Source organism: Heloderma suspectum, chromosome 4 (genome assembly GCF_057233095.1).
Source record: "Heloderma suspectum isolate Gila_16-S chromosome 4, 16-S_ref, whole genome shotgun sequence".
NCBI lineage: Eukaryota > Metazoa > Chordata > Lepidosauria > Squamata > Helodermatidae > Heloderma > Heloderma suspectum.
Window position 1 is genome coordinate 262,780,689 of NC_139461.1, and position 13,178 is coordinate 262,793,866.

General features: G+C 43.1%; 1 protein-coding gene across 2 annotated transcripts in view; it reads right to left on the reverse strand.

Moving 5' to 3' along the window:
* Positions 1–13,178, reverse strand: part of NGF (nerve growth factor) — a 56,682-nt gene that overhangs the window by 18,232 nt on the left and 25,272 nt on the right. Inside the window, exon 1 of one of the 2 annotated variants that reach the window (XM_084853585.1) lies at positions 4,768–8,274. The exons of the other annotated variant lie outside the window; for it this stretch is intronic. Coding sequence (XP_084709711.1) covers positions 4,768–4,884 — 117 coding nt within the window. The 5' untranslated portion in view covers positions 4,885–8,274. Of the gene's footprint in view, positions 1–4,767; positions 8,275–13,178 lie in introns of those variants that run through there. 2 annotated transcript variants of the gene reach the window in all.

Sequence of the window (13,178 nt, forward strand, 5' to 3'; positions counted from 1 at the left end):
CAGAAACTACAGGCTCGATGCTTTTTTCTCTCTTTTACACTGACCACTGCACAGTGGTGTAGTGGTCATTTTTGAAGTGGAGGTACTCATCATGACAGTCTCCATAACCACATGTCCAAGGACAATCCAAAAATTCAGGTAGCCATGTTGATCCATATTGACAAACCACTTCTAGCAGTTTCATCTCCACCAGGAGCAGGTCTTTTGAAAAGTGAATTGTCTTAATTGCACATTCAAGACCAGGCCACCCCAAACTACTTAGCATTACAACAGGGAACGGTATGTTGCTGTTGGGAAAATTCCTTTTCCCCAGCCATGGTGAGAATTGCAGCTAAGCTCTAAGCCAAGAGGGAACAGATAATTTTAGGGAGTGGTGATGGCAGATGATGTCAGTGCCCGTGCTAATCAGAAAGTGCCAGCGCTGCGTCCCTGGGAGCCCTGGTTCCACTACACTGCTAAATCTGCATTATCACATTCCACAGGTGGGAGGATGGAGGGAACCTAGGCTCTAATTTCCAAATGGCTCTCTCCTTTCAGAAGAGTCCCATGACTGAGAGCAATCTCTCAATTGGGCCACTCTGATAGGACCATTAAAATTATCTCCAGCATTCCTACTGGTTCCATTAACCCCTGTTCTGTCCAAATCCTGAGCTTGCAATCAAGAATCACAGGCCTGGAAGTAATCCTGATTGAACACTCAGCCGCACCCCATAACTATAATGCACTCCATTATAATATAATGCATCCTATTATATTGTATTCCATGTTCTGAAGCTCATTCTTTGTTAATGGCATTGTTTCAGAATAATGCTGGTTACCATTCCACACACGTGCCAAAATTAAAGTGTTCTCCTCTTTCCCACAAAACATGAAAACCTCATGCCACAGAAAGTACAGGATTACATTTTTGTAGGACAATCCTATAAAAATAATAACACTTTTGCCGTAAAGTCCACCACTTTAAACAATGTTAATCACAGAGCTACTACTACTGGCTTATGCCAAAAATAATTCAAAAGCATTTCCAAGCACTGCCACCCTAAGAAAACACAGCCTCTATTTCAACTGGCAGCTTGTTTTAACCACAAGAAAAAAAGTTCCCATTTCAGCAGTATTTTCAATGTTCTTTTTCTCTATGTTTTCCGGATTCATTGTCAAGGCCAAATCCAGTAAATGAAGCGGTGTCAAGCAAACGATGCTAAGGACAGCATCTGTCAGTGTGCCCATTGTCTGTCCAATTCTCAGGGATTAACATCATACACCGAAATGAAAACTTTATTTGTAAGTTGTCAATCCAGATATAATTTATTTTCCTTCTAGGTATTTGAACTAGTTGAAATCAATTTAGTTCAATGGTGAGCAGTTACACTTTCCTTTTTTAAAGACTTATTCTCTTTGCTCATGCACTAGAGGACATCCTAGACAAGGGTCACAAAATTGTGTGTGTGTGTGTGCACACATAAGGGTGGGGAGCTATAATTTGAAGAACACTAACATTAAAAGTAAAAACTCAGTTGCCTTTATGGAATACTATTTAATACTTAATGCATTACACAAGCAACTAATGCATGTGTGTTCTCCAAGATTAATGCAAGCGATTAACATTCATGCCAAGTTCTTTATATTCTTTCTTTTACTTTATTACAATATTAAAAACAACTGTAAATCCATTTATTTCTCTGCATGTCTAAATGTAGTTTTGAACGGATAATTAACTGATGGGCCTCACTTTTGTCCCATTGACTTGAGAGTGCTGTTTAGAGCACTCCGGTAGTGGCACATTGTAGTGGAAAGTCAGAAGTAGCCAACAACTACTTATACTGTAGGTTGTCCACTATTACTGATATCCTGGCTCTCCATACATTTTCGCGGAACGGGCTCCCCAGAACATAGTTTGAGAACAGATAAACTTATATAATGAAAAAGTTTGAAAGCATGAAAAAATGTTATCTTAAAGCATAGGCAGCAAAAAATGCAGCAATTTTGCAAGGAAACAAGGCACGCAGGGAGTGTGCACCCTGTTTGCAAGGAGAGTGGCAATCTGGAAACATGATTCTGCTTGCAAACAAGGCATATGCTCCCTACACACCATGTTTCCTTGCAAAATTGCTGCATATTTTGCTGCCACCGCCACTACATCAGCAACGTCAATTTCAGTGGGGCTCGGGCACACAATGTGGGCCCCTGTCCCCTAGAAATTGCCCACCCCTGTTTTAGATTGTGTTTTATTGTCACTGGTACTGGTTTATGATTTATTTGGTAGAAGTGCCTCTAATTCTAAAGAGACAGGATACAAATATTTTATGTAAATAGATATACAAGCAGATATAATACTATACTATACTATACTATACTATACTATACTATACTATATAAATGCCTATTGGTATCTGACAAAATGTCAACAGCATAGTTGGCTCTAATAAAGCCTAGGCTATCAAGGGATATTTTGAGGCTCATATTTAAAGTGGATCCATCTAGCCTTTCATTAACTCAGTAGCAAAGGTCAGGGGGGAGATGAAAACCTGCTATCCTAAATTTCCTTGATACACATATAATTACATTTCAAAAACAAAAAAGCTTACAATCTTCTAGTGTTTCGTATTTCTGGTTCCATTTGACCATGACATCATGAACAAAGGACAACTCTCTCCACCCAGGGAATTGGCTCTGGGGTTAACAAGAGCTCCATAGAACCCATCTGCCTCGAGAGACTTGGTTTATTTGAGTAAGAGAATCCTTGAGATTAAGAGCAGATTTCTTTTTTCCCACACCTATAGAATGAAGGAAACCAGGCGCTCTCTCCCCTACCACTAACTCCATGCAATTTAGATATTTAAGACTCAAACAATTCCCAGCCGAAATTGCAGTCCCTCTCCCCCATCTGCACTGACTGTCTTGTTTCAATTATAGCCAATGCCCAGAGCTTAGTCACCCACTTTTGGGAAGAAAAATCAGCTTAATTTCTTAATAAGGTGTGACCCCCCCCCCCCAGCCAGCAGAATCCAGGTACAGAAAGAAGTCTATTTCAACTGAATTGAAAGGTTGAGCTTTTGATCTGTTATGATCACTGGTTTAATAATGATGTAATAAATACCAGATTTCTGTCTCTTCCTAAGAGTTAGTTATCAGATATTTCTCTTTCTTGATCTCTAATTTTACAAGCCAGATTTCCTTCTTGATGCTATGGAAATTATATAATTCCTAATGTCACACTAGTCATGGAGTGAGAAACATTATCTCAGTTATGGACTCACTATCATGCAATGTCCACCTCAATAAAATATAACCATGTACCCAGGACCAATTATATTTTTTTAAATTACTAGTTTGAGTATGGTACAACCTGTTTTGACTCCATAAGGTTTCCTTCATAAAGGAAAGTGAAAGCCTGCTATTGTAGGTAGTAGACTAGATTCACAGCTATCTGTAGGACAAGTGCTTGAATGTGCATTCCAATGCACATGGTAATGCACATTCTAATGTGCATTGCTGCATGATTAGACCTGGATCAGGTATTCAAAGGGAGGGCATCATCATGCTCACTTTATGACTCTGATTGGCTGGAATCATGTAGCAAAGGGGAAAGAAGCATGGTTAGTTTCCAACAGTGATGCCGAAGCAGAACATTGGAACAATGGGTAGAATCCGATGATGTTCTTCCACTGATGGAGCTGCTTCCATCAACAGAACGAGGAGGGAGGCAATCCCCCTCTTCCCTGCAGCACCCACCACACCCTCAAAATCTCTCCCCCCTCACAACCCCCTAGAGCTTTTGGGGGTGGAGAGAGGGAGAAAGTCCCATCATGCAAGCAGACCTCTCTTTGCACAATGTTGGATTCCACCTGATGGCTGTGAAAAGCAGGGTCAGCCCTACAATGAAGTGGCGCATCAGGTGGTGCACCAGCAGGTGGTGAAGAATGGGAAGAGCGGCAATTGTACTGCTCTCCACATGCAAAGGGCCTGCTGCTGCTTGCCTGCCCAGCTGGCGGGCCAGCCAGCACTCTCTTTCTCCCTCCCACCATGCTGTGCCACCATCTCCTCCTCCTTCAGAGGCCACCTGCCTCCCTGCTTGTCAGCTGGCATCCTGGCCAGGCACTTCTACCTTCTTCCCCAGCCATGGGAGCCTCCTGGCGGAGTCAGCGGCAGTACTGTGAGAGGTCCTGGCCACTCCCGTGGCCGGGGCCTCTCACGATATTTTGGCTGACTCTCCCAGGAGGCCCCACAGCTGGGGAAGCAAGGAGGGAGGGGAGGAGTTGCCGCCGCTGCCCTCCAGAAGAAGCGGGGTGGCGGCATCAGCACCAGGGGCAGCACTGCCACCTTGCTTGGGGTGGCAGGACACCTAGGGCCAAGCCTGGTGAAAAGACATGAGAAGACACATGAAAACGTAGAAGGGTTTGGAGGCATCCTTTAACACCCCTGGAAAATGTTCAAGGATAAAAATTCAGTATCATTCTGATGGATGGTCTTTCATATGAATTTTTGTGTGTGTTTCCTAGCTGAAAAAAACCAAGAGGGGCATTAGATTCATGCATATATGCATACAAACTGCTGCATAGTTGCTGTTTTCTGCAGGGTTGATTATGTGATACGAGCGCTGGTAAACTGCTAATTCCTGTGCAAATGTGAAACCTAAAATGTTCCCATTAATAACCTGATAAAGCCAAAATGGGCTTTAACTATTAATAATTCATTATTATAATAATTCATAATAATTCAGCTCATAATTCTCACTGTGTCTGGTTGGAGCATATTTTCACTACCCACATTTTCTTTGTGGGCTACAATGTTCTGTTTTCCCTTTTGAGGTCTTCCTCCTTTCATTCTGCAGTTCTGTAAAGAAGGTGATTTGATTTTTTTGTCATAGCTCATAATAAGAAACATGAAAGACTAGGAATAATATAATAAAACCTGAGTTGTGCAATCAGTAATTATTTAAAGCCATACAGTTAAGTTGTGTGGCTTTCAGTGCAAAATGAAAACCAAGGTCTTGAGTTTATATAAGGACACTTCTGAAACCTTCACGTAATTGATGGCATAGTCCCTGGTAGGCATTAAGCAGCACCAATGGAAATCTGGTGTTTATTGGAAACAAATGTGAAAGAATCTTCCAGCTGCATCTGAACCCCCTTTTTTCCTGCATAGTACCAGCACAGAGATTTGTACCAGCAATTCTGTCCTGTTTCTAATTAACAGAGATAGCCACACTTGATACATGCCTTTATGACAGCAGGTGTATCAATGTGGTTTCCTCAGTTGAAAGAGGGCCTTTCTTTTTTAACTTTCGTTTATTAAGCAATGTGCCATTGCGTTTTTTCCCTCTCTCCATCCATGCCACTTCTATTCTTGCATTATGAATATGCTGGCAAGTTAGAAATATGCTGCTTGCAGCAGCTCACAACTCCAGGTGAAGGCCCCCTGAGCAGACCCAGGTCTTCCACGTTTAGAACACCTTAGGTACTTTAACGCTCCCTTTTGGTGTTTGCTCTGCACGGTCTTCCAGGAAGTGAACTAAAATGTCGCCATTAATTAAAATGTTGCTACCTAGTATGGGCAAAGTACTTCTATTAGGGCATCAACCCCATTCTTCACATTTTTACAGCGATCCCTTTCTCTTTTCCATAGGCATCTTTGACGCTCACAACTCACATGTTAAGTGATACTCTGCAGGAGAGAGAGAAGGCAGAGAAAGGATATAGGCTTGCTCAGACCAGACCAATTGAATTTCTGTCCCATTGAACATTAAGACTCATTGTCACTACTGATAATTTGAACAAAAAATGTTTGATACAGGAATATTTTTGTTTGCAATTATATGCATCAATATATCATTATGTATATAATGTTTCTTATCCTATTTAAGTAATCCCTGCTTACTAAGGCAGATGAATTCAGAATATATTCATCGTCATGTGTCACTATAATCCAAAGAACAGAGCATATAGTAGTGGCTAAGAGACTGTGTTGCAAACCAGGAAATCCCTGGTTCAAATCTCCCTTTTTCCATGAACTCAGGGTAGTCCTACACTAGCCATTATGTTCCAGCTTTATATGGAGTGCATAGAAATACTCAAAAAGTGCTTTATTTTTTCCAGTTAGTACTACTACAGTGGCCTTATTTACCTAGGTTCCTCATCCCTTCCACTGCAGGAAATCAGCTTTGTGGATTGCACAGTACAGCAGGCTAAACCATACTGCATGTCTGCATTATGAAGATTTGAAGTACCAAAACAGTGCACATGATCCCCAAAGTCAGAAGCTTCTGACTGTCTTCTAAGATCTAGAAGCCAGAAGCCAGAATCCCAGCTTAGCCATAGCTTTGCTAGAAGACTTTGGGAAAGTCATTCACTGTGTTCATCAATTTTCCATATATTAAATGGGAATTGTTTTATTTTGTTTAGTTTTTAATATACCCAGTAACAGCTAAGAGAATAATGATGACTTCCTTTTAAAGGTGTTGAAGATGAAGTAACTAAAGATTGTATAGTGATTTGCACAAGGAATATTCAATATGAATGGGGATAACAAAGCATGATAATCTTCTAGTAACTGACAGGGAAGTCACCTGGCTATCCATTTTGCTGTTCATCACAGTTCTTTAAAAACACCCTATAGACCTGAGTCATGCTGAATAATCTTTCATCACTCAAATAGCACCCTTACAGCCAGTGAGAATATTTATCTTCTAACTGAAATGAGGGTAAAGGTTGCAGAGAGGTTCAAGTACTTATATCAAAGAAATCTGGAATGTACAAAAATTTACTTTGCATTTTCAATGAGAAATGTAGTCTATTGGCCAAATGAAAAGCCAAAGAATGAAATTACATTCTATATAACTTCCTGTCCTGACAGACTACTCAAATCATGTCAGCATGTTAAATATTCCTTTAGTATCTCTAGTGCTGCAATCCTATGCATATTAACTGGAAACAAGCCTCATTGAACTCAATGGGGCTTCTGTCTGAATAGACATGTCTAGGGTTGCACTGTTAACTAGGAGTAAGCTCTATATAGCATAATGGGAGTTACGTCTGAGTAAACACATAATATTATGCTGTAAAGCCAATCGCTGAAAACATCACTGAAGAATGACAATTCTTGGGATGTATAGCATAAAACCACAAAATGCGTTCTGGTTTTATGAAGTGGTAAATGCACATCCCCGGGTGTAAATTACACTGACACATTGAGCGTTTCATAGTTAATGGTCCCTGAAGTGGGTGTTGAGACAACAAACCCTGTGAGAGTAAATAGACTCCACATATTTATCACCAGGCACCGGAGTCAACATCATAGTAAGAAACACAAGGACAATACCAGTTTAACAATCTGGAAAATTAAATATGTGTCAAAGCATCTGCTTACAATTCTCCTCTATGGGTGTTGGGAAAGGCTGAAAGTGTCAAGGACAGAGCCTAAGACAGCAGGCAAAGATGTTTTTATTCAAGCGGGCCTTTGGCATGTAAGCAGGTCTGTTGGCTTGGGTGCTGTTTTAATGCTGTTATTGTTGTGTTTGTAATTGTGTTTTAATGTATTGTGTTTAATGTACACCAGAATGGAACCAGACTGCTGGTGCTAAACATAAAAAAGGAGGCAGAGCAGCTTTTAAGCTAAACCCTGGTGGAAAGCCGACAGGAGCTGGAAAGCATCCGGTTCGCGTTAAATTATCTGTAGGGGATGAAAATGTTTTTGATTGCCCAAATGTAGAAGGGGAGGAAATAGGACATGAGTATATGGTGGAATATGATAGTCAGTCAGAGAGGCCTAAGTGCCATAGGAAAAGATGCACACACCAGAGACATCTGGGGACCCTGTGCAGAAGTGTTTCTATGCAAATGCTAGAAGCCTCTGAGCCAAAATGGGAGAGTTGAAGTGTCTGGTTTTAAAGGAGAACCTGGATATTATAGTGGGAATTACAGAAACCTGGTGAAATGGAGAGAACCATTGGGATACTGTCATCTCTCGATATAAACTCTACAAGAAGGACAGAGAAGAGCATAGTAGGGGCTATGTTGCTCTGTCTGTTAAAGAGGGCATAGTGTCGAGCAGACTAGAACTCCTAAAAGGGGCAGACTCTTCCATAGAAGTGCTGTGGGTGACATACTGAGCTCCAAAACTAATTTAGTACTAGGAACATGCTATCATCCCCCAGACCAGAATGCTCAGGGTGACCTTGAGATGGAAAACAAAATCAGGGAGGCCTCCAAATGAGGAAGTGTTGTACTAATGGGTGACTTCAATTACCCCCACATTGACTGGATAAATGCATATTCCAGTCATGACAAAGAGGTTAAATTTCTTGATGCCCTAAACGACAGTGCCCTAGAACAGTTGGTCATGGAGTCGACCAGAGGGTAGGTGACCCTGGATTTAATCCTAAGTGGTGTTGCTCAGGACCTAGTTTGAGATGTAAATGTTGCTGAACCAATTGGAAACAGTGGTCACAGTGTTATCAGATTTAATATATATTTAAGTGGAAAATTGCTAAGGAAGTCCAACACAGTCACATTTTACTTCAAATGAGGAAACTTCTCTAAAATTAGGTAACTGGTGAAAAGGAAGGTGAAACGGGGAGTCAAGAGGGTTAATGCCTTTCAAAATGCTTGGGGGTTACTCAAAACCACTGTAATAGAAGCTCAACTAAAATCTATACCACAGGTTAGGAAAGGTAGTACGAAGTCCAAGAGGTCACCGGCATGGTTAACGAGCAGTGTCGAGGAAATTATTAGAGAAAAGAAGGCTTAATTCAGTCTTGCCCAAATGAGGAAAACAAAAGGGAGCACAAACTTGCACAAAGGAGATATAAGCAGACAATAAGAGATACAAAAAAAGCATTTTGAGGAGCATATTGCTAACAACATCAAGGTCAACAATAAAGAATTCTTTAAATATGTCAGAAGAAGAAAACCAGCTAGGGAGGCAGTTGGACTGTTGAAGGATAATGGAATTAAAGGAGAAAACCAGGGAGTTTCAGAAAAACATCTATTTCTGTTTTATTGACTATTCTAAAACCTTTGACTGTGTGGATCATAACAAATTGTGGCAAGTTCTTGGTGGTATGGGGATACCAAGTCATCTTGTCTGCCTCCTGAGGAATCTGTATAATGACCAAGTAGCAACAGTAAAAACAGACCACGGAACAACAAACTGGTTTAAGATTGGGAAAGGTGTATGGCAGGGTTGTATACTCTCACCCTACCTATTCAACCTGTATGCAGAACACATCATGCGATGTGCTGGGCTTGATGAAGCCAAGGCTGGAGTTAAAATCACTGGAAGAAACATTAACAATCTCAGATATGCAAATGATACCACTTTGATGGCTGAAAGCGAGGAGGAGCTGAGGAACCTCATGACGAAGGTGAAAGAAGAAAGTGCAAAAGCTGGGTTGCAGTTAGACCTCAAAAAAACCAAGATTATGGCAACCAGCTTGATTGATAACTGGCAAATAGAGGGAGAAAACGTGGAGGCAGTGACAGACTTTGTCTTTCTAGGCGCAAAGATTACTGCAGACGCTGACCGCAGCCAGGAAATCAGAAGATGTTTACTTCTTGGGAGGACAGCAATGACAAATCTTGATAAAATAGTGAAGAGCAGAGACATCACACTGACAACAAAGGTCTGCATAGTTCAAGCAATGGTATTCCCCGTAGTAACCTACGGGAGAGCTGGACCATAAGGAAGGCTGAGCGAAGGAAGATAGATGCTTTTGAACTGTGGTGCTGGAGGAAAATTCTGAGAGTGCCTTGGACTGCAAGAAGATCAAACCAGTCCATACTCCAGGAAATAAAGCCAGACTGCTCACTTGAGGGAAGGATATTAAAGGCAAAACTGAAGTACTTTGGCCACATCATGAGAAGACAGGATACCCTGGAGAAGATGCTGATGCTAGGGAAAGTGGAAGGCAAAAGGAGGAGGGGCCGACCAAGGGCAAGATGGATGGATGATATTCTGGCGGTGACGGATTTGACCTTGGGGGAGCTGGGGGTGGCGACGGCCGACAAGAAGCTCTGGCATGGGCTGGTCCATGAAGTCACGAAGAGTTGGAAGCGACTGAACAAATAAACAACAACAAAGGAGGATAAAGAGATTGCAGAGAAACTGAATGAATTCTTCTCATCTGTCTTCACTGCAGAAGATATAAGGCAGATACCTGTGCCTGGACTGATATTTTCAGGAAGCGAGTCTGAGGAACTGAGGCAAACAGTGGTGACAAAAGATGATGTTCTCAACCTTATTAACAAATTGCAAGTAAATAAATCACCAGGCCCAGGTGGTATCCATCCTAGAGTTCTCAAAGAACTCAAATATGAAATTGCTGATCTTCTAACAAAAATATGCAACATGTCCTTAAGATCAGCCTCTGTACCAGAGGACTGGAACTGGAAGATGGCCAATGTAACACCAATTTTTAGAAAGGGATCCGGGTGGATCCAGGAAGTTACAGACTGTTAACGTCTGTTCTGGGTAAATTGGTTGAAAGCATTATTAAAGATAAAATTAATAAGCATATAGAAGGCCGGGCTCTGCTGAAAAAGAATCAACATGGTTTCTGCAAAGGTAAGTCCTGTCTAGGGATGTACGAAACACCTACCTGGCTCAGCGCCGGGCAATCTGCGGTGGGGGGGAGGCGCTCTGTCCCTCCCCCCGGAATCCTTGAGGGGGGGGAGGCAATCTGGTGTCCCCCCCCCCGGAATCCTGCCCAGCCGGCTCCGCTCCGCAGCCAAGCTGCGGAGCCGCCGGCCGGCTCCAGCCGCCTGCAGCTGGACATCCAGCCACTGGGAAGCCCTGCAGGGACACACATGGCTGCTCTCGTAGCTGCCGCCATTTGCGTACGCAGGTTTTTCCCCCCCCCGCCGTGATAGGCTACGTTAATACTTACATAGCCTATCACGGCAGGGGGAAAACAACCCAGCGTACGCAAATGGCGGTAGCCGCCGCCATTTGCGTATGCTGGGTTTCCCCCCCCTGCTGTGATATGCTACGTAAATACTTACATAGCCTATCACAGCTAACGCAGGGACGCAAATGGCATCCCTGAGTTAGCTGTGATAGGCTACGTAAGTATTTACATAGCCTATCACGGCTATGAAGACGAAGCGAATGGTGGCTGCAGGGCGGCCGCCATTCGCAAAGCAGCGCGGACAGGAGCAGGTAAGTGCTCCATTTCGCACACCTTTTGTGGGCTGGGGGCAGCGGGGGCTTCGTTCCGCGACAGATTTCGGGATCCGAGATCCATCGCGGAATTCTCTGACATCCCTAGTCCTGTCTCACTAAGCTTTTAGAGTTCTTTGAGAGTGTCAACAAACATGTAGAGTGGCATGATCCGGTAGACACTGACTGGGTTCAGATGTCATAAACCGCATTGGGCTAAATAGGTCACGATGGCTTATTTAACCCATCTTTGGTTATCGTGTCGTCTGTCAAGAATATTTTAATTTATGATGGCTTATTTGGCTGAAATAACCACTCTGATAACCCACGGTCTGCAGTAAGGGTTATTTAACCTGTTGTGGATTTTCATGTCATCTGGCACTCACTGTGGCTTATTCCAATTGCCTACACGGTCAGCTGGCAAGAGCAGCCAAAACCATTGTGGCTGCTCTGCTCCAGCCTGCAGAGCCCTTTTTCCGAGATCTGACAAGCAGCCAAGGGACAACCGCAGCCAAACAAGCACAGCCTTCCCTGATACCGCACTACAGTTACAAAATGACAGCTTTCCCCTAGTACAATGACAGCCTTGTGCTATCGCGCTAACCTGCTGCAGCGAAGTTACACAATAACAGGCTTCCCTGATTGTTACTTTGAAACTGCGCAACTTAGGAAATAGGGGAAAATAAAGGAATGGGGAAGAACTGCTCAGTTTTCCATGAAGAAAAATTGCACACTATAGCATCTGAAAGCTTCCCATGAGGGCACCCCACCAGTGCAATTTTGCCCCATTCCAGCTAACTGTCAGGGAGTTATAGCTCCCCCCTTTTTTCTTCTCCGGTCGCTTTTCCATGAAGAAGGGCAATTCTGCAATTATCCAGTACAGCATCTGACAGCTCCCCATGAGGGGACCTCAGCTGTGCAATTTCATCCCATTGCAGCAAACTCTCAAGGAGCTAGAGCTCCCACCCTCATTTTTCTGTTCTGGCTATCTGCCGTACAGTACAGCATAGCCTTCCCTGATATCTTATTGCATGACCCTGCTCCAGCGAAGGACTGACAAGCTTTCTTCCTGGCAGTGACGGCCTCTCTTGATCTCACCATCACATCACATGAAGTCATACAATGGCAGACCTCCCTGATTACTACTGTGAATAAAGGACAACGGCAGAATAGGGGAACAAAGGTGCACAGTACAGTACAGCCTCCCCTGATTGCATGATCCCGCTATTGCGAAGTGTTGCATTTATAACCCTCCATGATGAGACTGACAATGCTCACTTTTCCATGAAAAATGCAACGCAAGGGAAGCTGGGATACCATCCGGCAGAGAGGGGGTACTGGAGAGGGAAGAGGGGCAAGGGCAGGGAAAATTAGCTACTGACAGTAGCTTATTTGGCCATCGTGTCAGGGATAACAGTAGCTTATCTTCTAAATAAGCTACTGTGAGTAGCTTATTAAACCACCATAGCTTAACGTGATGGCAACCGCGGATATTGTTTACCTGGGCTTCCAAAAGGCTTCTGAGTGACAAGGTCCCTCACCAAAGACTCCTGTGCAAACTTAGCAGTTATGGAATAAGAGGAGAGGTCCTCTTATGGATCAGTAACTGGTTAAATAACAGAAAGCAGAGAGTAGGAATAAATGGTAAATTCTCCCAATGGTGGGATGTAAATAGTGGATCTGACAGGGATCTGTATTGGGACCAATGCTTTTCAACTTGGTCATAAATGATCTGTAATTAGGAGTGAGCAGTGACGTGGCCAGGTTTGCGGATAACACCAAATAATTTAGGGTGGTTAAAACAGAAAGGGTTGCGAGGAGCTCCAAAAGGATCTCTCCAAACTGGAAGAATGGGCATCCAAATGGCAAATGTGATCCAGTGTAAACAAGTGTAAAGTGACGCACATTTGGGCAAAAATCCCAGCCTCAAATATAACCTGATGGGACCTGAGCTAGTGTTGCCAGTGACCAAGAAAGAGATCTTGGGGTTGTGGTGGACAGCTCGATGAAAACACCAACCCAGT